The sequence below is a fragment of the Macaca fascicularis genome, chromosome 7, assembly GCF_037993035.2.
Source record: "Macaca fascicularis isolate 582-1 chromosome 7, T2T-MFA8v1.1".
Classification (NCBI taxonomy): domain Eukaryota; kingdom Metazoa; phylum Chordata; class Mammalia; order Primates; family Cercopithecidae; genus Macaca; species Macaca fascicularis.
In genome coordinates, this window is record NC_088381.1 from 172963650 (window position 1) to 172990249 (window position 26600).

Consider the following 26600-nt stretch of genomic DNA (forward strand, 5'->3'; position numbering starts at 1 on the left):
GCTGGGTAGGGTCAAAGGAAGAAAAGGTGGATCCCAATAGGGCAGGGCCAGCCAGGGCCTCCCATCTCCCCTCAGGCCAGGCCTCTGGAGATGGGGGAGGAACACCTTCCACAGGAGGCTGCCCCGGGGCACAGACCTGCAGACTCCTGCCTCAGCCCACCACACAGCCTGTCCCCAAACCTGCTGGAGTGGCGGTGCCCACCAGGAGCTGGGGAGGACCAGCTGCTCTGAGGATGCTGGTTCCCTCCTGGGACCCCCTACTCCCTCCCAAGGCCCCCCTCCTTCCCTGGCCACCCACTCCTCCACCCAGCAAAGTGAGTCAAAAACTTGAAAAGCAACTTTTATTGAAGAATTTGGAGGGAAAGTTTCGTATTATAATAGTAAAAATACTAAAGTTTAATGTTGTAAAAAAACGCCGTGGTGCAGCAGCAGCGGCAGCATCTGGCCAGGAGGGCGTGGAGGGGCCCAGGGACAGCCACCCCCACAGCGAGTCAGGGAGGGCCTGGGGCGACAGCGGAAAGGTTGAGCATCGAAAAGGTCAAGTGCTACCGTGGAGAGATCATCTGAGGGGGAGGCTCCCGGTGGGACAGTCACCAAGAACCATGACACAGAAGGGGAAGCGGGAGGGCTTTCCTGTCACAAAGATTTTTTAAAACCCCCCAAATGCATTTGAACAACATAATACACAATAACAAATTTAAACCTTCTCCTCTGTCCCACTAGGTAAACCCTGGCCCATCCCCCATCCCTGGTCCCATCCCAGGGGCCCAGCCTGATGATGTCCTCAGAGACACAGCCTTAGGGCTGGGGGCTGCCGTGTGCCTGCCACCCCCAGGAGAGGGTGCCGGCCAGCATGCCATAGTGAGGTTGCATCTGGTGCCACAAGGTTGAACTGAGGCCCAGGGCCCCAGAGAGATGAAAGACAGCTGGTGACAGCCCAGGGCGGCTGGCTGACAGAGGGGACGCAGCGGCAGGACCTGCCCGGCCCCCCAACGCCATATTGCGCATAGCTGCAGAAGTCCTTAACATTTCCCTACATGAATCGGATTGTTCTGAGGGCTGAGGCCACGTCCGGAGAACAAACTGGATGAAATAAATTAAAACCCGCAGGACAATTTTCTTCCCTACCCCGCTGCGGGGGAGGGTGCTGCCCACAGCACCAAAACGTCTTTCCATCTGCGCTCGGAGGACGGCGTGGCTTCTCTCAAATGCACCCGAGAAATAAAAACCATTAAATACAGATCATGGCACGAGGCCGCCTCTCCATCCCTCCAAGCTGTTGTCCAGCGCAGTCCACTGCCAGCTCAGGCCGTGCCGCTGGCCGAGTAGGAGAACTGGGGGAAGTGGGGCCTGCGCTCGCTGTCCACGCACTCCATGCTGTCGTCTGTGGGTGTAGACAGCTCAGATCCGGGCGCCCCACCTCCCTGCCACCTCCACCCACCCACAGCTCCAGTAAGGAGGCAACCTCTTAAAACGCAGCCAGCACGCTGTCATGCCGCCAGGAAACTGAGGCAGGACCCCACAGACTGACACAAGGACCTGGGCCCTCAGAGCACTGCCTCCCACCCTCATCACTGGCACTCTCCAAAGGGAACCTTTTTAAATATTTGGATTTTAAAACATCTGAAACCAAAAAGGCTGAACACTGCAGGCCTCTGAGGGTGGAGAGAAAAGGGAGTGGGCGGGGGCAGGCACAGTGGCCCCTCACCTTGGTCAGGTGGTGTGATGGTGATCATCTGGGCCGTGAACTCCTCATCAAAATACCTGGTGTCGGTCTCCGATGTGACCTGGGGCTTGAAGGGTGGGCTGAGCTGCAGAGGTGGGCAGACGGGACAGTCACGAGCTTCGCTCCCTACTCCCAGCACACCCAGACCCTCAAAGCACCTGGATCTCTAAGGGGTCTCGAGGCAGCACTGATGTCAGAGAGCGGCAAGCCACCAGCCCCCCACGGAGGCAGCTCTGGGAGGGAGGGACATGAGGGGTGCAGGAACACGGAGACACCCTCATCAGCTGAGACGCGAAGCTGCCCTCACAGCAGCCCAGCAGGCGACAGGAGGTAGTGCGGCCCAGCTCTGAGACCCTCCCTGCTACCAGTAGGTGATGACTTTATTTTTGCTTTTTCTTTCTTGTTTTCTTATTTTTATTAGTCTTCTTGTAAATTGGGAAAGGGGGAGACTGTGGAACAGGGTGCACAGGATGAGCGCACCCTGCCTCCATGGCTCAGGGACTACAGGATCGCAGCCTCCTGGCATCTGGCTGCAGAGAGGACTCTCGATGACCCAGGATCAAGGGTGACTATAAGGCAATGTGCACATGTGAGGAGCTGCCAGAGAGCCCCTCAGGTCCCACAGTCAAGGATCCCCTCAAGCACTGCCCCACCCAAGTCTGGCCTGGGCACCAGCACTGTCCATTGTCAATTAGCAAGGTCTCTGGTCAAGGCTGGGCAGAGGCTGAGCACTGCCCAGGCCCCCCATACCCTTGAAGGGCAGGGCAGGGCTGGAGGGTGGCAGGCCTCAGGGCAGGAACTGGGACCAGGGCCAGGGCACCCTGTGTTAAATGGGAGGACAGGTGCCCAGCTGGGTCCCAGGGCTGCCCAGCCTGACCAGCTGCACATGGCCTGGGACAGGCATTCAGGGGAGGGGCAGGCTGGGAACTGGGCAGAAGCACACCTGGTGACAGGGCACCCAGCACCTCAGAGTGCAGGATTCTGAACCTAGCCAGCAGACCCCATCAGCCAGGGTGACGGCCAGGGCTCCTGAAAGATGAGCACCCAGGATGGCGACTCATGTAGACAGAGCTGCCTCCCTCCAGGGCGGACTCCCCCATGTGCCAGGAAAGTAGGTGCTGTCCCGTCCCTGCACAGCCAGAAAGTAGGGCTGGGCTCTCCTTGCAGCATAAAGGATTGAGATCAGACAACAGGAGGAACTGGTAGAGAGCAAGGAGCAGCACCCCTGGTCCACCGCCAGCCAGCCTTCACTGCACAGCATCAGGGAAGGGACCCCCAAGGCTGGCACTCAGAGTGTGACACATCTCTGAGGGGAGGAGGAAATGAGGAGGACCAGGCCAGTTTCCTGGAGGAAGCCAGCAGTGCCAGAGCTTCTGAGCAGCAGGCACTGAGGTTGCTGCAGCAAGGCCCTCCTTGTACCAGGACTGCAGCAGGCTCCCGAGGTGAGGGCAGGTGTGTGGGAAATCCGGCGAGCATGCCACGTGCATGCGTGAGTGTGGATATGCGGGAAGCAGCCGCACCTTCTTCTCATACACGTGCTGCCACACGATGCCGGCAAAGAAGCGATGCTGCATGATCTCCTTGGCGTCCTCAGAGCCCCCGCCAAGCCTGCGGGTAGCAAACAAGGCCACGGTGTCGGTACTGCCACCCGCCCAGGCCCCAGGCTCAGACCCCTTCCTCCTGTGATGTAGGGCCCGCCGGACAGGACGTTCTGGGGCCAGGGAGGGCAACCGGTGGTGCAGCATCCCTGAGCAGCTGTGGGGAGCAAAGCACCCCAGGGCTCACGGCAGGCAGGGGCTTCCTGAGTTGGGGGTGTGGGGGCTGCAGGGTTGGGGATGGAGGCCCAACTGACCCTGCCCTACCCAGCCACTCTGCCTGTGCCTGAGGCTTTGGGGATCAGCCCTGGCCAAGGACATCAAGCTCTGGCTATCAGTGTAGTCTGGGAGGTGCCAGGACCGCCTGGCACAGGGGCAGGTGCAGCCTGGGGGTGAGGGGATGGAGGTGGAGCCTGCAGCCGGGATGGGTGGCCCTCACCTCTGCTTGGGGTCCTTCTTGAGCAGCCCTGAGAGCAAGGACTTGGCCTCAGGACCAAGCGTGCGCGGGAAGCGGATCTCCTCCATGAGGATGAGCTCAAAAAGCTTCTCGTGGTCCTGGTTGTAGAAGGGCAGGCGGCCGCACATCATCTCATACATGACCACGCCCAGCCCCCACCAGTCCACCGCACGGCCGTAGTCATTGTCCTCCAGCACCTGCACGGGCGGCAGATGGGCAGGACTCGGCATCAGGGGGTGTCCGGGGGAGGTGTCGTGACGTGCTTGGGGCACAGAGAGGACACAGCTTTGCGTGTGCTCGGGACGTGGGGACACAGCGACGCGTATGCACACAGGTGGGGCGCACACCTCGGGGGCCAGGTACTCAGGTGTGCCGCAGAAGGTCTTCATGGTGGCGCCGTCCTTGATCCCCTCCTTGCACAGCCCGAAGTCTGTGATCTTAATGTGCCCGTCCTTGTCCAGCATGAGGTTCTCCAGCTAGGGGAAAGGTGGCCTCAGGTCAGTGCCGCCAGGCTCCCAGGGCCCTGCCCCCACCCCGAGTGCCCGCCGGCGCACCTTGAGGTCCCGGTACACCACATTCTTCTCCGAGTGCAGGTAGTCCAGGGCTGACACGATCTCGGCGCCATAGAAGCGGGCCCGGTCCTCAGAGAACACACGCTCCCGGGACAGGTGGAAGAAGAGCTGTGGGAAGCGCGACCTGAGGCACAGCTGTGGCCGGGGCCTCCGCCCCCACAGCCTGCAGGGTTGGGGTTTCTCAGGCAGGGGCTCAGGGCATTGGGCACAGGGAAGGGACCAGCCCCCAGAGGGCACGGGGGCCTGGAAAGTCTCAGAAGCCCTAACTCAGCAGGAACAAGTCACCCCACAGCAGGCAGCTGCCTGGGCAGGCGTCATACCACCCACCCAGCAGGGAGCACCGTCTGGTGCTGTGGAGAGTAGCCGAGGTTCCGGGAAGGACCAGCCCCACTATGGGTGGCCCAGCTGCCAGGGCTGGGTCCACAGGCCGTGAGGCCCATCCCCCACAGCCCCAGCCCCTACCTCGCCCCCATTGGCGTACTCCATGACGAAGCAGAGGCGGTCGTGGGTCTGGAAGGAGTACTTCAGGGCCTGCAAGGAAGCGGAGCTGGAACTGCAGCCCCACGGGCAGGACAGCAGCCCCACACCACGCTGCCCGATACCATGCTGCTTGATACCATGCCACCCGTAGCCCCACACCATGCTGCCCGACACCACGCTGCCTGATACCATGCTGCTTGATACCATGCCACCCGATACCATGCCACCCGTAGCCCCACGCCACGCTGCCTCACACCACATTGCCCGATACCACGCTGCCCCACACCACGCTGCCCCGCACCACACCCCCACATCACACTGCCTCACACCACATTGTCCCACACCACACACCCCCACATCACACTGTCTCACACCACATTGTCCCACACCACACACCCCCACATCACACTGCCTCATGCCACACCCCCACACCACACCATCAGGCTGGGCCCTGGCAGCCCCTGAGGTGCCAAGGAGTGTTTGAAAGGTGAGCAAAGTGGCCTGGGCTCAGGTCTCCAGGGCGGGTTGGGACCTCAACAGGGGGCAGTGCTCCCAGCACCAGAGCCCTGGCAAGGGAGGATGCACCCTCCCAGGCAGAGCCACCTTCCTGCCTTCCACCACAGGCGGCTGTGCTTTTAAAGCAAAGGCCCCTTCTGCAGGAGAATCATCCCCAAACACAGTGACCTGGAACTAACCACGTGGCTGGAGTCTGGCCCCCTTCACAGTAAATACCTCCTGGGTCGAGTCCCCACAACGGGCTCCCCAGGACAGAGCCCGGGCCTCAACAGAAGCCTGGCAGGCAGGGCTGCAGGGCATGGGGAGCTGGGGCCTCCCGGAGCCTCGGCAGAGTGCAAAGACGACCAGGGCCACCTGCCCCACCTGCCTGCACACAGGAGCGGCGAGCACAGCCCCCAGCCCACATCGGGCACCTCCACAGCCTGACCCTCCGGGGCAGGCCTGTCACCAGCGGCAGAATCCGCAGTGCGTAAAGTCCTCACGTGCCCAAGAAGACAGGACATCGTTCCCTAGAGACAGCCCCAGGAGTCGCCACCTGACCCCAGCCCTTCAGCCCCATCTGGGCTCCCACTCACCGTGAGGAAGGGGTGCCTGGAGTTCTGCAGAACACGGTTCTCGGTGAGTGTGTGGGCCACCTCGTCCTGTAAGGCAGGGCTGGGTGAGCTGCCGCCCAGCATCCTCGTCTCCACCCTGCCCCACCACCCCGGCCCCACCTTGGCCACGATGACCTCCTTCTTGAGGATCTTCATGGCATAGTAGCGGCCCGTTGCCTTCTCCTTCACCAGGATCACCTTCCCGAAAGTGCCCTTGCCCAGCAGCTTCAGGTACTCAAACTCGTTCATGGTCTGTGGGCAGGCACCAGGGTCAGCGGGGGGCGCTGCCCACAGTGCCCAGCTGGTCGGCATGTGTCAGGTGGCATGGGGGCCCCAGAGTCACCCTTGGCAGACTTGGAGGCGGAGCCAGGAGAGGCGACCGCTTCACACCTGGTGGCCTGCGGGGCTCAGCGGGGAGTCCGGACTTACAGGGAACACACGGTGCAGCCCTAGCTCAGAGCGTGGGGTTCGGGGAAGGGTGGGGTAACACTGCCCAAGCCTGGCAGGGCTCAGCAGCCCCACTATTTCTCTGACATAGGGAAGAGGACCCACCTGGGAAGCAGCTGCGCCCCACATGGAAAACCGGCCTAGATGGGGATGCTGTGGAGTGCTGAGTGTCTCCTGGGCCAAGCTGGGACCCCATGACCCACCCAGCTCTCCACAGCCCAAGGTAGCCCCAGGCATAGGCAGAAAGGGGGACAGGCCTTACCACACGGTGCTTGGGTTTGGCCAGGGACACCTCCATCTCTTCAGCCCCTGAGTTGTCGCTGGGTGAGCCCGACCGGAAGTCCATCATCTCCTCCTCGTGCTTCTTGAGGCCATCGGCCACTGTCTGGATGGCGGTTGTCCACTCCTCCCTGCAGGAGGTCAGGTGAGGCTGTAGCCCTGCACCTCACCCCATGAGGTCAGGAGCTCCACCCCACAGCTTACACCCACCCTCCAGCCTCACAAGCGGGGTCCCCAGAGACAGCCCTGAGGAGGCCACCCCTTGACCTGGGCTGGCCACACACACTCAGGGTCAGAAAGCCCTTCTGGACCTGAGGGACACGCAGGCTTAGCCCCCAAGTAGGGTTCAAGCCCCCAGCAGGGCTCTGTCCCCACAGGCAAACTCCAACCCCCAGCAGGACCCAGGCCCACAGCAGGACTCCGCCCCCCAGGCTTGCTCTATCACCCAGGCTGGAGTGCACTGGTACAATCTCGGCTCACTGCGGCCTCCGCCTCTTGGGTTCAAGCAATTCTTGTGCCTCAGCCTCCCAAGTAGCTGGGATCACAGGTGTGCACCACCACACCCAGCTAAGTTTTATATTTTTAGTAGAGGCGGGGGTTTCACCATGTTGGCCAGGCCGGTCTTGAACTCCTGGTCTCAAGTGATCTGCCCATCTCAGCCTCCCAAAATGCCAAGATTATAGATGTCAGCCACTGTGCCCGGTCCCTAGACAGTTTTTATCTCCAGCCTCAGTTTCCCCACCCAACCCCACAGGACTGGGCCAGTTTCCAAACCGGGCTCTGGGGAGGGCCTGGGATCACTGGGGAGTAAGGATGGCTATAGGCAGAGGCGCCCAGCACCCGCCATCCCCATGTCCCTCCTAAGCGCTAGGGCTGCCCAAGTGCCCGGCCTGGCCGCCGCAGCCCACGTACCGCTCCTCGGGAGTCTCCACGTGGAAGGTGCGTTCGATGACAGTGGTCCACTGCAGGCAGCGGATGATGAAGGTGTTGGGCCGGGGCCGCTCCGTCTTCATCAGCTGGCACTCTGTGGGCAAGCAGAGCCTCTGTCTGCATGCATCCCCCTGCCCCTCCCAGGGCCCTCACCACAGTCCCCACCGCACCAGCCAGCTCCCCTTGCATACCACCCACAAGTCCTAGGAAGCCCCACCTCCTCCTCTCTCCAAGCCTCAGTTTCTCGCCTCATAGAGTGGGGCTAGGACCCCCATTCCAGCTCAGACACTCTATTCCAGGTTGAGGCAGCCCCAAAGGGCATCTGGCCCAAGGTCAGGTCAACCCCCCCGCATCGTCCCCTCCTACAGTCCCCTTCCTTCAGTCACTGAGCCCCACCGTGCACCAGGTCTCAGAGGATGAGGGATATGGAGATCCCACAGAGGGGCTGGCATGAGGGGGCCACCCCAGAAAGCAGCTTGTCCCACCTAGTGTAGAAATGTCCTGCTATTTTCCCAATCTCACCCTGAGTACCTGGGAAATACACCTGGGGGCACACGCACACCTGGGGGCACAGCCACACCTGGTGCACAGCCACACCTGGGGCACACCACACCCGGGGCACACCACACCTGGTGCACAGTCACACCCGGGGCACAGCCACACCTGGGGCACAGCCACACCTGGGGCACACCATACCTGGTGCACACCCACACCTGGTGCACACCCAAACCTGGTGCACACCCACACCCAGGGCACACCCACATCTGGGGCACACCCACACCTGGAGCACACCCACACCCGGGGCACACACATATGTGGGGCACAGCCACACCCAGAACAGTCACACCCAGGGCACACCCACATCTGGGGCACAGTCACACCCGGGGCACACCCACATGTGGGGCACAGCCACACTCGGAACACAGCCACACCTGGGGCACACAGTCACACCAGGGGTACACCCACACCTGGAACACACCCACACCCGGGGCACACCCACACTCGGGGCACAGCCACATCTGGGGCACACACACACCTGGGGCACAGCCACATCTGGTGCACAGCCACACCTGGGGCACACACACACCTGGAGCGCACACACACCTGGGGAACACATACGTGGGGCACAGCCATTCCTACTGCACATACACCCTGAGGGCTGTGGGAACGTGCGGGGCCCTGAGAGGTGTGAGTGAGTGCAGTGTGTAGCCGCTGGGGCTCCTTGGCAGGCTCTGGCCCAGCCTGTGCAAAGCAGGAGGGGGCTGAGGGGCCAGTAGGGGGCCTCTGACATTCCAGCATCGAGGCCCTGGCAACCACAAGGGGGCCTGGCCAGGCAGCGAGGGAGCTGTCTTCCAGGCCTGGGGGCCAGGAGGGGGCTCGGGACCAGCCTGGTGGGGAGGGTGGCCTGTGTCAACACAGGCCAGAGAAGTGGAAACCAGTGTGAAGCCCCGGCACACCCACCTCCCACTTGCTCCTGGATGGTCTGATCTGCCCTAATATGCAATCCCCAGGGCCAGGGTCTCGAGCCCACTGCCCCGGAACCCTTCCCCGGAGAAAAGCTCCTGGCCCCTGCCCAGCTCTGCTCCTTGGCCAGGCACTCCAGACCACCCACCTATGGCCTCATCTGAAGGCCCCAGCCTTGCCGGCTGCTCAGGCACCACCCCAGCTGGTACCCACCCGTGTGCCTCCCCAGAGAGCTCCCCTCTTCCTTCCTTCCTGATGCCTCGGCCTGGCGAGCACACCCACAGCACCCGTCCCCAGCAAGGCCCTGTCCCAGGTGCCACCAGGCACACAGCGAGTATCCAGCCTCTCCCTGATCCCTGAAGCCGCCAGCCCCAACCAAGGAGACACTGGGGAGGGCGTGGGGCAAGTTACGCAGCCCTGCCACATACAGATGGCCCACAACTGGGTCCTACTTAGCTACTCAATCACACCTTTGGCTGCCACGGGCAGAGCTGGGCTCCAGGACAGGGACACAGAAAATGGGGACCATGCTGGGAGGCCCATGTGCCCCCAGCCTCCCACCTAGCAGGGCGCCTGGGTCTCCATGCCAGGGTTCCCGTCTAACATGGGTAGGGTCGCACCTGCCCCCGCTACAGGTAGGAAATAAAGCCACAGCAGGGCGAAGCAGGGAGTGTCACGTCTCTCATCTCTGTGGGATGCTCTGGCCAAGGTCCCCCGCTGGCCTTTCTGCACCCGCCCCTTCGTGGGCAAGGAGGCTTCCAGCCTGCAGCCTCACAGAGGGAAGCAAAGGTTCCACCACGGGGTTTGGGGACCGAGCGCCTGTGCGGGCAGAGGCATGAGCTCTTCCTCGAGTGATGGAGGCTTCAGAGCTAGAGACCCAGGTGGGCTCTATCTGCCCCGCTTGGAGGAGGGGCCCCCGGGTCAGCTGTCCACCCTGAGGCTAGGCTCTGCTACCACTTGTCTGGACCCTCCAGCCTCCAGAGCATGGGCACCAGGGAACTGCTCCACAGTCAGCCAGCATTGGGACTCGGCCCAGAGACCCCCGCCTAGCCAGCCTCAGGACTCAGCTCAGAGACCCCTGCCCAGCCAGCCTCGGCCTCGGGACTCGGCCCAGAGACCCCCGCCTAGCCAGCCTCAGCCTTAGGACTCAGCCTGGAGACCCCCACCCAGTCAGCCTCGGCTTTGGGACTCAGCCTGGAGACCCCTGCCCAGCCAGCCTCGGGACTCAGCCCAGAGACCCCCACCCAACCCGTGCTTGTTGCTTGCTGGCCCAGAACATGGAGGCTCCAGGGCACCCCCATCGGGGGGCCTGGTGGGCAAAGAGGGCTCCAGCCAACCCCAAATCTGAATCCCGAAAGGCTGAGGGGACACTTACGTGCCACAGAGAAGTTGTTGAGGGGGGCCTCACGTTGGTCCACGTCCTGCGGCCGCTCCTTATAGCCAATGAAAGTGCCATCATTCTTGAGGAGGAAGTAGCGTGGTCGCCAGGTCTTGATGTACTCCCCTACGGACGTGCAGGTGGTGAGGGCCATGCACACTCTACCCGTCAGACCCTCGCCAGGCAGCCAGGTAGCAACTGGTGTGCCAGGACAGATGTGCCTGGGACGCCTGAGTCCCGGGGGGCAGGCGCAGTGGGGGAGCTGTTTCTTAGGGCAAGCGACAGAAACAGCCCTGGGTCAGTGGGAAGGCAGACTCGCCCCACCACAGCGCCCCTCTCAGAAGAGCCACCCCTATCTGTGTGTGAAAACGGGCTGGGCCAGCTGGACGCAGGGGATGGAGTACCATTGACAGGAGGCTGGGAAGAGGTCTGGGCCAATCTGCACAGCCTTCCTGGAAGAGGCAGCACCAAACCAGCCAGTCCCCAGCAGGCACCAGCAGCAGCTCCGGCACCAGCTATGGCCACAGGGGCTGCAGGGCTGAGAGCATTCCCCAATCAACCAGGGTTGGCCAGGTGGCGACAGCAGCTGACAGTGGCATGTGTGGGCTGTCCAGCAGGGCCGCCCCCCGACCCCTGCTACCCACCAAGAGGATGGAGCATGGCGTCAGCAGTGAGAGATCAGCATCACTCAGACTGAGGGCCGGGCTTGCGGGACAGGACTGCCCCACTGCCGTGGGACAGCACTCCCTGTCTAGGGGCCTGGAGCACAGTCCTGGGGACTGCCAGTGAAGCCAGACACGGAGGTGGCCCAGCCAGCTGGGCAGGGGCCCCGGGGCACAGAGGCTGTCAAGTCCCCAGGCTGAGACCCACACTCAGGCCCTGCCGTCGTCGGCCCTGCTGTGTTCCACCCATGGGTCACTCAGGTACACGGGAATGTTTTCCCTCAAGTTTTGCAGCATCAGCCATGCGCGGGCGTTCACACTTCAGAATCAGAGCAGCTGTCCTCGGTGATAGCCCAGCAACTACCATTTTTCATACTGACACTTGGAAAAAAATGTTCCACTTACATTTTGCCGAGCAAGGAGTTTGAACAACAGGGAACTTACTAATTAGGCAACTGCTTCATCTGAGGGGCCACTGGGCAGGGGTTGGGGTGGGGGCCAGGGTAAGGGGTTGGGGTCCCTGAGCTCTGGGGCCTGGGTTTTCCTGCCACACTGAGCCCCTGACCGGGACACCTGTAGGGATGTGGGGGACAAGCAATTGTCCCATCACCAGACCACCCACCACCTGGTCCTGCTGGGTCTGCATGGTGAGCCCAGACGTGTCCAGCCCTCCCTGGTGCACAGGGAAGTCCCAGCAGGGCAGCAGCCCCAGGGGAGCTCAGAGGACACAGGGCGTGGGCATCCCAGCGGGCAAGGCATTCTACTTTCCAGGGAGCCACGGGCGAGCTCTTTCAGAGGTGAGTCACCAAGGCTCGACAAATGGCCACCCCCCGGCCAGGTGACCTCTCCCTCCTGCCCCAGTCCCAGCTACCCGATGCCCTTCCCACCAGCACCATGGGGTGTGGTCTCCACAGGACCAGCCCTCACTCTGCCCAAGCCAGGGCTGCTGGGGGGATGCTGGTGGGGGTGGGGACACTCCACCCAGCAGGGCCTGAGTGTGGGGACAGGCTGTTGTCCGGTCTGGGGTGGACCGGGGAGGGGACAGCCACAGTCCACCCAGCAGGGCCTGAGTGTGGGGAGAGGCTGTTGTCTGGTCTGGGGTGGACCGGGGAGGGGACAGCCACAGCCCACTCACAGGTGCCTGACACCCCTGGAGGATGGCCAACACCCAGTTGCCCATCTGGGGAGGAGGGTCTAGGGCCCAGAATCTGCCCCAAGCCCAAGAGCACTCATCAGGGGACCCCACCCACTCCACTGAGCCCTCCATGCCCCTGCCAGTGGGCTGCCGGGCAGGCGTGGTCCGGCCACCCTTGGGCGCCGGCTCCTGTCCCTGGCCTGGGATCTCACACGCACACCCCCGAGTGTGCACAGAGACGCACATACGTGCCACGCAGCTCCACCTCACCTCCCAGGTCCCCTCCCCCAGCCACAGGACCCCTGCAGGTGCAGCAGGCAGGCAGGGGCTCTCAGTGAGAGCAGAGCAGGCTCGGGGGCTGCATACAGCCCACTCCACCCGTCCCCCATCCTAGGCCACCCTGCCGCTCACGCCCACCCGCCTGCGTGCCAGTCTGGAGCTGTCGGCCCCTGATGGAGTGCCTCCCATCCTGCCAGCTGCCACTCCCCAGGACGCTAACTGAGCGGGAAGACTGATGAGCGCCTAGGCCCGGCACCCCTGAAACCCATCTTGATCCACCAACTGCTGCCAGCCCCCACTGTGCCCAGCATGGCCCCGTGCTGCCCCCGTGCACGCAGCCCCCGTGTCCAACCCCAGTCTTGCCCCTGTCCCTGCTGCCACAAGCTAAGCCCCAGGTTCTGGGAGCTGGATCTGGGGGGTTCTGGGAGCTGGATCTGGGAGTGCGGGAGGGGCAAGCCCAGGGGCGGCACTTACCAGGCGTAGGGGGTGGAAGAGGGCAGGTGCCCAGACCCGAGCACTCCTGGGGAGTCCTGGGGGGGGCAGAGGCCCAACTGGGCCCTGGGCTTTCAGTGCCTTCCGCTCGCCTGGCCCCACAGACCCAGGGAATGGACAGGGATCAGGGCTGGCCCAGGGCGGGCCCGGGAGACAGGTGTGAGTGAGGGAGCCTCACTTGGCCTTTATGTTCGGAAGCCTGGCCCAGCACACAGACCCCTCCAGGGGAGAAGCAGGATCCCCAGGGACCAGGATAAGGGGTCCAGAGACACACAGTTCTTTTTCTTCATCTCCCGCCTACAGGGTCAGCCAGGCGATCAGTTGGGGTGGTGCCAGCTACGGCCGGGGCCAGGGCTTGCATCTTAACGAGTTCAGCTCAGACAGGATGCTGGGTGGGCGGCCAGCCCCAACAACAGATGCCCCAGGGCCCCACTACTCCCTGCTCCAGGACTGCGGTGACACAGGACAGGGCAGGTGGAGGAGACAGCCACCTGGGGCCCAGCATCACTGTCCTCACGGCCACGGGACACCTGCAGGCTGGCACCTGCCTCCTCCGGGTCCCTCAGGAGGGTGGGAGCACAGACACATCAGTCAGGGCCGCCCCACAGACCCCCCACACCAAGAGACCGGCCCACATGGGATCTTCTCCTTCGCTGTCCTGAGGGTCCCCAGGGGAATTGGAACCTGTCATCCAGGCCTTTCTTGAGTTCCCCACCCTGTTGTGGTCCTCAGATGGCCCCCACTCGAGGAAGGAGTAGAATCCACTTGGAGACGCGTAGAGCCAGCTGGCGTCCCCCCGACCCCACCCCACTTACCCCCAACCCCACCCCACTCCACTCCACCCACCTACCTGCCCGCACAGCTGAGGGCACCAAACACAGAGTGGGCACAGACCCCCAGGTTGCCACGCCAGGCCCTCACTCCAGATGGGTACAGGCAGGAAACAAATGGGGAGCCCAGGGCACGCCCCACCCCACAGAGCAGAAACCCACACACAGCCAAAGCCATCTCCTGCCAGCAGCCACTCCCAAGGGCAGCGGAGACCGCCTGGCATTCAGGCCCAGTCCCTAACGGGCCTCTTCAATCCCTAACTCTCACACCCCCATTCTTGGCTCGAGAACCCCCAAGTCCCCAACCACTGCACATGCTTCAGACCTGGGACCTGGAGCAGGCAGGGTCCCAGCGCAGCCCCGGCCTGGGCCTCAGGATCTAGCAGCAAAGAGGGCTCCGTGCCCCTTCAGGAATGTCAGCAAGTCCGGATGGGGTACCCCACACCACTGAGTGGGGACCGCATGGAGGACGGCACGGGACCGGTCCCAGCCTCCTGCCCCATGGCTGGTCCCCACGGCAGCGGGGAAGCAGCAGCTCCAGTCCCATCCTCTAGGGTTCTCTCAAGGCCAGCCCTGGGCTGGTGAGAGCCACCCTGACCCTTAACCCTGTGGCACTGCACCTATCCAAGACCGGGTCCTGTGAAGCCACAAGGGAAGGGGGGCTCCTGTGCCCGATGAAACCCATAACCCCCCCGCCAGCCAGCAAGTCCATGGCCCAGGGCTCTAGGCATGGGAGGTGGCTGCCCTTGGTGGGGGGTAGGCAGTTGGCCAGACGCCTGTGCCCTGCCCAGAGGGACAGCGGAGCCCAGGCTGCCCTGACTCCTCCTGCACCTCCGAGGCCCCACAACCCCCAGCCCTGGTCCCTTTGGCATCCCCATGTCCCTGGTGGCTCCCCGGCAGGAGTGACCTTCCATCCCTAACCCTGCTCATCCCCAGGAAGGGGCTGGAGCACCCCCAAGGAAAGGGGGTTCCTTCCCAGAAGTCCTCCTGGGCCAAATACCAGGGTTCTGAGAGGAAGCTGCTCTTGCCTGGCCTCCCCCAACCCACACCACCACCACGAGGGCCGTGTGGACAGTCACAGGCAGCACACCCTCTCCACGCCTCGCACACGCATCCCAGGCCACACTGTGGGTCAGGGCCCCCAAGGCAGCACCCACGAAGACATGGGGACCAGGACCCATGTGCCACGGGCAGGACTGGGTGGGCTCCTGAGGGCCAGCTGGCGGGTGGTCCATGTCCCAGGACTGACACACGTCCTCCTGAGCCACCAGGTGTGTCAGCCCCTCTAGGCCACCACGTCCTCAGCTCCATGAACATTTTCTCAAAGTCCCCAGTTCTCAGGAAACTGCTGGATAAACACTTCGCAGAGACGGTGGTGGCAGCGGCTGGCAGGGTGCCAGGCGGCACCGAGCTGCTTCTCCACAGTGAAGTGAGCCCAGCAGGCCCTGGGAGCGGGCGCCAGCTGACAGCGGCCACCGCGGTCCCCACTGACGACACATCCATCGCCCCGACAGCTGCCGGGGGCCCATTTACCTTCTCCAGCACATTGAGCAGACGGCCCCACTGACGGCAGCCCATGAGGGGCCCACAACCCACCCTCCCTGCCTGCCAGGCCTCTGCCCGGGCCCGAGAGTCCACATCCCTTTACCAGCAGCCCTCGAACCCTGTAAACAACCAGGCTGGGGTGGGAGCAGGGGAGGGGCCACACAACAGAGGCCAGCTGACCCCACTCGGCTGGAGCCCCCAGGTCTGTGGGTGAAATACATCCACTGCTCCTCCCGGCACAAGCCCTTCTAGGGGGCACAAGCGGCCACTCTGCACGAGGAGAGGTGTCTGTTCCCGCCAGGCAGAGGGCTGGCGCTCCACCTGCCTGGGCCTCTCCCAGCCCAGGACCCATTCTGCTCTCCCAGAAAGCCCACCTGGCAGGCAGGGCGGGCAGGGTTCATCATGCCCATCAGCTCCCTGAGGAAACTGAGACTTAGGGGAGGTGACCCTGAAGGTCACAGAGACGCAGATCACAACCAGAGACCCCAGGTCCTGCCGCTCAAGCAGGGTTTGTAACTTGACACAAACTGCAAATTCTTCACCGCCTTCTGCTCCACCACCGAGCAGGCCTCAGCCTGACACACACACCGGGAGGAACGTGGGTGCGGGCAGGGGGCACCACCATGACCCCGTCCACCTCACTGAGGCACAGCTGGAGGTGCTGGGGCCCCTCTTCCTGCTGCTCCAGGGCAGCGCCTGGCTCTCAGCTTTCCATTCCCCTGGGGCTCTACTGGGGTGGGGTACTGGGCCTCCTCCTGGCGCTGCCCCGACAGACACCTTAGCCTGGACGTCCTCCCCCACAGACACTGCCCGTCAGCCACCCCTCAGGCTGGCAAAGGCACCCCACCTGCCACACACCCATCCATCGCAGAGCCCAGCAGGGGCACATCCCAAGACCCTGTGGATCTGGCCCTGTGCCCTGTCCCTGTCCCCCACCTCACTTTTGGTCTCCCCCAAGCAAGCCCCACCCATGTCATGGCCCACCCTGCCTACTCAGGACCCCTGCAGATGAGGCTGTAGCCCCTCCCTGGCACCTCCTGCTCTGCCCCCGCCCACTCTCCCCGTAACTGGCAGCAGGCTTTGCCAGGTGCCCTCCACCCAGTGGGTTCCCAGGGCCCTCACCCTCACTCCCTGCGTGGGAGGAAGCAGGGCATGGGGACAGCACACAGTGCCTGATGCGAGGGAGGGCTGGCCAGAGTGTCCCATGTGTAGACACTGCCCTCGGGAAAGGAAGTGGGCACGGGCACAGGCTCCTTCCGGGGCTCGGTCGGGGGCACACAGCCATGCCCACAGCCCCTCCCTTCTCCCGTCTCTCTCGGGCAGGGCCCCTGGCGGGTGAAGGGCTCCAGTGCTGACCTCTCGATCCCTGACATCCCAGAAAAAGTGCCCTGTACTGCTAGGGGAAACTGGAACCAAGCGGTAGGGACCTCCTCCTCCACACCAACCATGGGAAGCACCTCCCAGAGAGGGGCCTTCACCTCCCACCACCGGCCTCCACCTCCCCACCAGTGGCCTCCCACCTCCCCACCACCGGCCTGCTCTTGTTTCTGCCCTAACTTGGAGCCACACCTGGGGCAAGAGGGCCCCCAGAGCATGGCCAGCTGAGGAGGGTGCTCCTTCTGATCCCCTGGCCTGCTGGGATACTGCAGCCCTGACCCCCGTGGCCTCACCCCCACACCCCACCAAGCTTGTGCAGCTCAGCATCTCCACGCCCTACCTGGCTGCTGTGCCCCGGCCGCAGTCTGTGGGGAAGCCAGCCAGTCCGTGGCCAGCCGAAGGGCTCCTCTGCGTTCTCCGGGCCCCGGGAGCAGCCGCCTCCCCGCCAGGCCTGCGCAGGGGGTGTCTCCACCCCTGAGCTGGACAAACAGCTAAAGGCCTGGGCAGGTGGGCCCGCCAGGTTACAGGGTATGGGTGGGGTCTGCGGTCACTGCCTGGGGAGTGTGTGAGCCCAAACACAGCACCCCAAGGGTCCCACCCCAAAGCCCCCAACATTGGTGGTAGAGTCAACAATGAACTCCCAAACCCCTCAATTCCAATGTTTCTGAAATCCAAACCTATCATTTCTTAAGGTTCAAGGAAAACGCACCTGAAGGCGGCATGACAGGGAAGGGAACTCCCACTGGGGATGGGGAAGTGAGGGGCCTAGGGTTCGCCCAACAGCCCCATCCTGGCCTAGAGCCGCAGGGCCCTCTGCCAACCTGCCCGGGGCTCCAGCGTTGGGCTGGGGGAACCTTCTCCTGAGGCAATGGGACTGGGCACAGTGGTCCAAGCAGGCAGAAGCAGCAGGCATCTGCCCACCCAGGGCGGCCTGAGGAGCAGGCCCAGAGCCACAGCCGCCAGGCTCAGCTATGGCAGGGCCCGAGGGCAGGGTGCTGGCCCCAAGCCGGACCGGGTGTGCCCAGGCAGAGGGGACGCCAGCAGGGGCCGCGCCAGTTCCCTCCGCTCAGCCTCCCGCAGGACTTCTAGGAACCCGGCCTGATGTAACCCAGCCAGGCCTCTCCTGAGAGCGGAAGGTATGCAGGGGTCTGGGCGCCAGCACAGGAACTATTCCACACACATTCTGTCCCCTCTCCTGGGCCTCAGTTTCCCTTCCCGGAGTCCAGGCCCCCATAGGGCATCCCTGTCCAGAGAGGGCCAGCAACCAAGAAACAGACGGGAAGAAGAGCTGCCCATCAGAAGCCACCAGTCGTGGGGTTGAGGTCCAGGGCTGGGGCCAGCAGTGACCCCTCACCCCCACTCAAGGCCACCTCGGCTTCCTCTTTTGTTGTTTTTGAAGTGAGAACTCAACAAGCTCCCAAAACAGGAACCTCCCCAATGCCGGCGGCCTCCACCACAGCCGTGCCATGACCTCCACCAGCCTGTGCCTCCTGTCCCTCACCCGGGTGGGCCCAGGGCTGTCGGGACCCCCACTCTCTGCCCAGCCCTCCCATCAGGAGCCAGCACACTTGCCTCCCTATCTTTGTCCCTGGCCCGCCCACAGGGGCCGTTCTGGACCCTCAGTGCTCCCCCAGGGGAGGCGGAGCTTGGCACTAACCAGCCCAGGGCTCGAGGGACTCAGACTGAAGCCCCCCAGACGCAGGCTGGGGTTGACCCTCACCTGACAGCCTGGGAAACTGAGGCCCAGGAAGCACAAACAGCCCTGGCCTGGAGCTCACAAGGTTCCCACAGGCTGAAGGGAGTCTGCGGGCTCCCTCCCTCAGGGTCCTGCTGGGCCCCTCATCCTGGCAGGGTAATGAGCAGCCTCCATTTGCACACAAACAATTAGCCCAGCGGGGCCCTCCATGGCAGCTGCTCTCCGCAGTGGGCTCGGAGCCCCCCACAGACCTCTCTTCTTATGGGTGTTTACTCAGCAAAGTCAAGGCCTCCTCCAAGATGAAGGGGAGTGGGCTGTACCTGCTGAGGTCCCCCACCTCATACAGAGACCCCAGGACCAGCTGGATGGCTGGGCAGCAGCTGGGATGCAGAGAGGGTCTGTGTCACTCACCAATGCGAAGTCACACACTGGGGTGGAACCACTCAGGAACCCTCAGGGAACCACTCCCTGCCTCGGGGCCCCCTGCAGGGACAGCCAGTGGCAGAACCTCAAGGTGGAGAGAGGCGGTGGGAAGGAGGCCCAGCCTGGGCACCTGCTTGGGGTCAGAGAGCAGCCTCCGTACTCCCCACCGGGGCACCTGGGGCTCACTCAGCAGCAGTGGTTAGGGCGCTGCCTTGAGGCCTGGACTGGGGGTCTGTGCCAAGCATGGGCCCAGGGTGGGGCACGGCAAGGACTCAGATGTCCGGAGACTGGACCCTCCATGAGCTGCATGGACACATGGTCCCATGTCACCTGGGCCCGGCCAGGCACCCAGATCCGCGGCTTGGACACGCCGCCATGTGCACTCAGGAGCATCTGCAGCATAGACCCACGCATCACAGGCAGCTTCCCTCAAGCCACGCCCACTCGGCCTTGGCCTGCTGGGTTACAGCCTGCCAAAGGCAGCCAGGCCTGCGGCTCTTCCCCGGGCTCCCTCTCAGTGACCAGCCTGAGGGAGTCCAGGAGGTGCCCCTGTGGCTGGCACCCACTCCTGGCCTAGGCCCAGCCCTTTCTCAAGAGCCCAGAGCCCCTCATCCTGGGTCCCAGCACCCCGGCCACCCACCTTGGCCCTCTACTGACCCACTTGGTCCGGCCAAGTGGACGGGGGGACGCTCAGGAAGACAACCGCAAGTGGACAAGGACAGGCCCCCAGGCCGGGAGCTGCACCGGGGCAGCTCTCCATGGGGCTGGGCTGTAGCCAGGCTGGTGCATGGCCCCAGGAGCACTGGCGCAAGGGGGCAAGGTGAGCAAGTCGTTGGGGAAAAGTACCTCAAAAGAGCCACACAGCCTCTGGCCAAAGCCTGGCACGGAGCTATCAAAGGAAGGAAAACTGCAGGCTGGAAGCTGAGTTCAGCCAGACCTGCGCCCTGGCCCAGGGATGATTTTTTTAAATTGTCAACCTTCAAAAATCCGGAGACTTCACACAACAGAACAAATCTTTGAAAACGCAAACATCTGAGCAACACTGAGCCCACCAGGTCACCAATGGCCAGAGCTGAGCTGTGGCTGCTTATCCAGTGAGACAGCCGAAACAGTAGGGGACATCTGGCCCCCTGTCCCTATAGGTCCCACCAGCCTCCTCGCTAGCTCCTGCCCTTAACAGCCTGAGCTCACCCTCCAGGAACCATCTTCCTGTTAGATGCGCAGACCCAGAAGCCTTGCCTGGGTCCAGCCACAGGTCCACACAGGCCTGTAGCCAGAACTCCTGTGTCCCCGTGCCAGGTCCCTTCTATCTCTGAAGCTCCTCTGACCCAGAGCACACAAATCAGAACAACAGAAAGCAGGCTGGGCCACTCCCCAGAGACGACGCCCACCTCCCAAGGAGCAGGAGAAGGAGCCTTGGCCTGGCAGACACTGCCACCCTGCCCCTCACACACAGGGCACACCCATCCCCTCTCATCTCGATGACCACATCACCCCTGAAGGCACCATCACGGGATGTGTGGCCAGCCCAAGTAGCCTTGGTGGGACTGTCACCTGGGGGTTCAGCTGAGAACCAAAGTGCCCCAGGCCATGGCCGTGGGGAGTCCTGGCAAAGGGGACAGGTGTGGGCCAGCCTCCAGGACAGCACCCTAACCTGCAGGAGCAAGGAATGGCGGGGAGTGGCACAGGGCATCTGCAAGGGGCTGCGGCCGGGCCTGGAGGACAGTCACTGCGTCCCTCCCCAGCCAGGCCTGAGCACTGTGAAGCAGGGGTGGGGTCAGCCCAGCACAGCCCTGCTGGGGACAGGGAGGCAGCTGGTACCTCCAACCAGTGCTATGGGTAGGGCTGTCCCAGCCAGCAGGGTGGCAGAGCACATCTGCAACACACAGGGGACCCGGGGACGGGAGTGGGGAAATGCGGCAGGCCCTGGAGAAGAGGCTTTCCTCCGCAAGCAGGGACCAGCTGTGTGGGTGGACGCCCACCTGCTCTCGGCAACAAGAGGGGCTATGCCTGCCAAGGGCATATGTCATACCCACGCCACCTCCCATCCTCAGCGCCCACTGCACTGGGGATGGAGAAGGAAGAGCCAGGGGTAGAGGTACAGGACCCTGTCTCCTGGCCTGAGGCTAGGGGTCAGGTGACAGAGCCCGGAGGCTGCTGAGGCTGGCTGGACCCCAACTCAGGGCCCCCCATAAGCCATTCTCCACTCCACCAGGTCTCTCTCCCACTACTGCTCTCTAGTGTAGATGGGGAAACTGAGGCCCAAGGAGCTCAATGAAATTGCCCTTGGAAAGGGACATGGTGATGGAGTGGCTAACCAGGGTTCAAACTCAGCTCTCTGGACACCCCACTGGGCCTGATGCCCCGCCCCTGCCAGGCCCCTCCCGAAGGCACGACAGCAGCAGCAACCTGAAAATCACCCTGGCCTCGGAGGAGCACTCCCACCTGGGCCCAGCTGGCTGACGGGCACCCCAGTAACCGGGGCCTGGGCCCCTGGGCAGTCAAGGCCCTGACATCTCCTGGGTCAACCCTAAATCCAACAGTCTATCAATGAACAAACATTTGCCAAGGATTAAGAAGCAGCGGCCCCAGGCAGCAGACTGTGTGTGGCACAGAGAGGAACCGGGCCAGGGTCAGCGGTGGGGGGGCGGTCCCTGACACCAAAGAGGGCTGGGAGATGAGGTAACAGAGCACCTCCAGGCACAGGTGGCAGGACTCCTGGGGAACAAGTAGGGGACAGCACACAGGAGGGGATGGAGAAGGCAGGCTGGGGCAGGAGGCCTTCGGGGGAAGCCGTGCCAGAAGCTCCCCATGGACTACAGGCCTCTGCAGCCTCGTTGTCTTCATCTTGTGACCCCGCGTGACATCACTGGTAGCTGCCAACTCGAATGCTCCAAACACACAGCCAACCACACCCCTGATCCCCCAGCATCTCATCTTGGGCACTCCTTCACCCCAACCCCAGGCTCCTGCAGCTCCTCATGCCTGCTCTTCTGTGAGCTCCTATACATCCCACAATGCCCCATCTTGTGACACCCACTTTTGCCACACCTCCCTGTCTGCTCCAGCTGTGTCTGGGGTCTCCCCACTACCAGATGTGAAACCCATCTGCTAAAGGGTATACGTAAAGTGGGGAGCTGCTGGCATGAGATCACTAGAACTTAGCAGGGAACAAGTCTGGAAAAAGAAGTCAGGAGAGAGCAGACAGATCCCGCCTGGGGCAGGAGAGAGTGACTCGGCCAGAGGACCTGAACCTGAATAGGAAGCCTACCCCAGCAGGACAGAGGAGCAAAACAGCCACGCAGCCTCCACTGCACCCCCCTGAGCAATGGAGGGTGGGCAAGGCAGAAGGGCCTGCACAGGGTTGGAAGGGGTGGGGCTATATCCCCAGCTTCCATCCCACCAGCTCCTGGCCAGGCTTCTTGGGGAGCACCCCCTCCATAGGCTGCAAGGCCAAATGAGTGAGGAGGGGGACTCAGGGGCTGGGGGGCCTGGGCTCAGCCAGCTCTGTAGCTCCAAGGCAAACATGCCCTGCGCCCAGGCGGTTACGGATTCCCCCCACCCCCAAAGCTCAGGCCTGAAGCAGGCACCAAGCCAAGCCAAGCAGCCCTGCCCTGCCCTCAGGAGCCCTTGGGCAGTGCCCCGGGCCGCCAGCGTGCCAGACCCTGGAACAGCCCAGTGTCCTCGCCGCCTTCCAGGAAAGCCAGGAGAGAGGCTGGCAGCAGCTCCCCCGCCTGCCAGGGCCCGCACCAGGAAGCCATTCAGATGGCCAGCCCTGCACGGGGCCTCATCCTCCTGGCCTCCCCGAGGCCGTGCCCTCCATGCCATGGGAAGACATGGGGCCCCGGACACTCACCCTAGGCCAGCCCAGGATTCCCAGGGGAGGCAGTCCCTCCCACCCAGCAGGCCTGGGCACAGGCACTCACAGACCCTGGGGCCACCCCCATCCCTCCCTCCCCAGGCCCAGCCCGGGCAGCGGGTACCAACCTCGTTTGTGCAGCCAGCCCTCCTTCACAATAGCCACGTCGCTCATGGTGCCCGAGGCTTCCACGATGCTCTCGCGCTCCTCTCAGGCTGGCGCTCCCCAAGCCCAGCTGGCCTGGCCACAGCCTCTGGGAGAAACAAACGAAGCTGAGTGTGAGGCCATGCCAGGCTAAGGGAAGCTCCTCGCCCAGGGTGAGTCGGAGACCCACTGCACGTGCCTGGGGGCTCCACCTGCACCTGCCTTCCCAGGTGGGCTGCCATCCCTCTAGGCTCTCTGACCCCCAACTGCCGGCCTGCCTTACCTCCCCCCAAAACACTCATGGCTGCCAAGTGTAAAATCCATGTAATTGAACACAGTTCCCTGGACCTGGGCCTCTCCTCATTCTAGGCTGAGTCCCCAGCCCCTGCCACCACTCCCCTCAACAACCTGGCCCTGAGAGCTGCTGCCTTGCTCACCTCCCCATTCCCACCTCCCTGAGCCTTTGGACAAATCATCCCCATCCCCAAAAGGCCTTCCCAGCCTGCCTAACCTGATGCACCAGCTGACAGGCTGCCTCCTCCAGGCAGTCCCTTTGAGACTTATTTGACCTAGGCTGGCTCTGCCTTCCCTAAGCCCCTGGTGACAGATGGCCCCGTTTGCTCTCCCTGTCCATGGTGTTCCTACCCATGGATCCTGGGACAGGGAACAGGGCTCCTCCCTGCTCCCCAGACTAGGAAAGCAAAGAAATTCAAACATGAAGAAGACTGGACCAGGATGCAGGCCACTGGCGCAAACGGCAGCCCAGAGCCCTCCAGGGCGAGCCCAAAAACCTCCTGGGAGAAACCCCAGGCCCCTCCTAAACCACAGCGCCCCTGCCGGTCTGAATCTGGTTCATTCATTTGGCCAACGTGTACCAGGCGTCTCTGGCTTTGCCAGGCCCAGTGCTGGGCGCTGGAGACAAAGAGAGGTTCAGACAAGTCGGTCAGTGAGGAGCACCCAGTCCAGGGTGGTTACAGACCCATAATTACAGCAGTTGGGAGGCAGCAAGTAAGTGGGGGAGCACTGGACAGGCCCCTACCCTGCAGTGGCCCACCAGCCAGCCCTCACCTGAGCACACTTTATCCATTGATCCTGCATGGCTTCCTCATTTCCCCTCTGATAGATGAACTCCTAGGCATCCCTCAAAACCCAGTTCCCACATCACCAACCCCTGGCATCCCGAGAAAGAGCACTTGGCATGCTCTTCCTGTGAGCAGTCCTCTGCTACCCTTCCAGACGGGCCTTCCTGAGGGGAGGAGGGTCCTCTCTGGGACCTCCAGGCCAGGCAGAGATACCTGACGACCTCTGTGGAATGGACCCCAACATGGGTCTTTCCACAGTCAGCCAAGATGCTCTCCCGCCAGGCAACCTTTCTGGCCTCCTGAGGCCTGGGCTGGACACCCACAGAGGGGTGCTTTGCACTGACTGTCTTAAGCTACATTTAGAATGGCAGGAAGGCCCACTGCCTCGTGTCTAATGCCAGGACAGGGAAGACTACACCTTGCTCAAAGAGGGAAATGCCCCAAGTACTCAGCAGGATGGAAAGCAGGCCAGACCTGAGGAGGGCAGGGCTCCCAGCCGCGCACGCCTCAGGCACAGGGGGCTCTGACGACAGAGTGGGCGTGGCCTGGAGGCAGAGGGCTGGACTCAAAGACCTCTGGATGTCCCCCCACCCCCCACCAGGGCCTGCGCCCCTCCAAGGCCTGCTGCTGACAGAGTCAGACAGCTGTCCAGAGCCATGTGTAAAAATACATCTGTGCACACACAGGGTGGTGTACGTCTGCACAGAAACGTATACACCAGGCCAGTACAGGGCTGCCTGTGGAGGCGGAGGGACCCCAACTTCCCACAGCCTCCGTACCTGCCACCTGCCTTTACCATAAGCACATATTCTTGCTACTGTTATTATTTAAGTCACAACTTAAAAAAAAAAAATACTCTGTGTTTCGAAAGGGTTCCTCCATCTGCCTCCAGAACCCTGGTGTATGATAAGTCTATACAGCTCCGGGGAGAGGGAACCGGGCCTCCACCAATGCACTCCGCCCTTTGCTTGGATGAGGGACTCAAAGCAGTCAAGAAGTGGCCACCTGGAGCAAGGCCAAGAGACCCAGGAGTGAATGTGGGGCGGCCTCTGGCTACAGAGCAGGGGCCCAAGCCAACCCCGCTTACCACAGCAGCACTCAGGGGCCGTCCCGACAGGACCAAGGCTCGCTAGCGCCCCAGGATACTCAATCTAAGGGGCAAGCCCCAGCTGCCCTCTAAGCCTCGGCCTCTGGGACGAGCAGGCAGGACCTCCAGGGCCCACCCAAGACAGGAAGCAGTTCCGGGGCCCAGGAGGGTCAGTCCTTTGTGGCTAGCCTGGGTACCCCGCCACCACGTACAACTTTTTGTCCGTGGGAAATGAAGTCTCCTTCCGGGGCCCTCCCACAAACTTGAAGGCCGGCCGCGGCGAGCCTTTCTCCTAACCCCGGGGCACCTCCGCCGGCTGTCTCGCTGGCCCAACGCCCGGGGAGCCCCACGGCCCGCAGGGGCACCCCAAGCCCCAGCCCCAGGCCCGGCAGCGCCCCTTCTCCCGGGCCCCGGCCTCGCCGGGTGGAGCGGCCTCCCCAAGGTCATGAGGGAGGCTGGGGCCGGCAGCCTGCACCCCTGGCGCCCGGCGTGGGGCCGCCCTCCCTTGGCCGGGCCCGCGCGCCCCGCGCCCTCCCCGCCCAGGCCCGCTCGGCCACTTCCTGCTCCCGCTCCTCCATTCTGGCGGCGCCGCGGCTCGCGCCCCGGCCCGACCGGCCGGGAACAAAGCGGCCCGGCCCGCGGGGAGGAAATCCGGGCCCGGGCGGCCGCGGCGGGCGGGGACTCACCGGGCCGCCGCGTCCGAGCGCGAGCGCGGGCCTAGCCGGGCCGCGGCCTCCGGCGCCCGCCGCTCCGCATCCCCGCGGGCCGGCGCTGGGCGGGGCCGGGCTGGAGGCCGCGGCGGGCAGGGGCGCTGCTCGGGGCCGGGCCTCGCGTGCTGCTGCCGCTCGGTGCCCGGTGCCCGACGCTCGGTGCTTGGCCGCCTGCTCCCGTCCTTCGGGCCGCGCTGGCTGCGCTGGGCCGGCCGCCTGCCGCGCTCGGTCCTGCCGCCGCCGCCGGCCCGCCCTCTCCCCGCCCCGCGCCCGCCCCGCGCCCGGAGCCGCCCGCCCACATCCGCCTCCGCCGCCCGGGGCGTCCCCACCGCGCGGCCGCCCGGGCCCGCGGCGAGGGCGGAGCGCGCCCGGGAAGCGCGCGGCTGGGCTGAGGGGCGGCCCCCGGCGGCCTAGGGCCTGGGCTGGGCCGCTAACGGAGCCCGGCCACCAGCCAGCCCGTCCCGGGGCCACGCCTTCTCTGGCCTCAGTTTCCCCATCTGTAAAGTGACCCGGCGCTTCTGGACTCGCTCTGCCCTGACCCTACTAGACCAGGCCCGAGACCGGTCAGGGACGAATCCCGGACTTCTGCCTCCACTGCGCGGGGCGGGGGTGGGTTAGGTTGACTTTCAGGCCGTGCCCCACCTATGCACTGCCCCACTCTGGGGGGCGTGGAGGGACGGCCAAGAGTGTCCTAAAAGGCCCAATCCCAGGACCTTGTGCCTCTGGGGGAAGTGCGGAGGTCAGTTGGAGGTGTGCCTCCAAGGAGCGGGAAGGCTCCGAGGGGACTCAACCATTCACCTAGGTACTGGCAGCTACACTCACAAAAGGGAGACTTTGCTGGG

The 26600-nt window shown here is 63.7% G+C and overlaps 1 protein-coding gene across 1 annotated transcript; it reads right to left on the reverse strand.

Annotated features, from left to right (window-relative positions):
• Window positions 1-327: 327 nt before the first annotated feature.
• Window positions 328-26019, reverse strand: AKT1 (AKT serine/threonine kinase 1). The gene is made up of 14 exons (XM_045397100.3): window positions 25735-26019; window positions 22864-22988; window positions 10435-10563; window positions 7578-7689; window positions 6649-6796; window positions 6060-6191; window positions 5922-5987; window positions 4813-4881; window positions 4333-4458; window positions 4126-4254; window positions 3761-3975; window positions 3247-3334; window positions 1709-1811; window positions 328-1384 (listed from the first exon to the last, which is right to left on the reverse strand). The coding sequence occupies exons 2-14, from the start codon at window positions 22907-22909 to the stop codon at window positions 1305-1307; spliced, it is 1443 nt and encodes a 480-aa protein (XP_045253035.1). The 5' UTR covers window positions 22910-22988; window positions 25735-26019; the 3' UTR covers window positions 328-1304.
• Window positions 26020-26600: the final 581 nt, after the last annotated feature.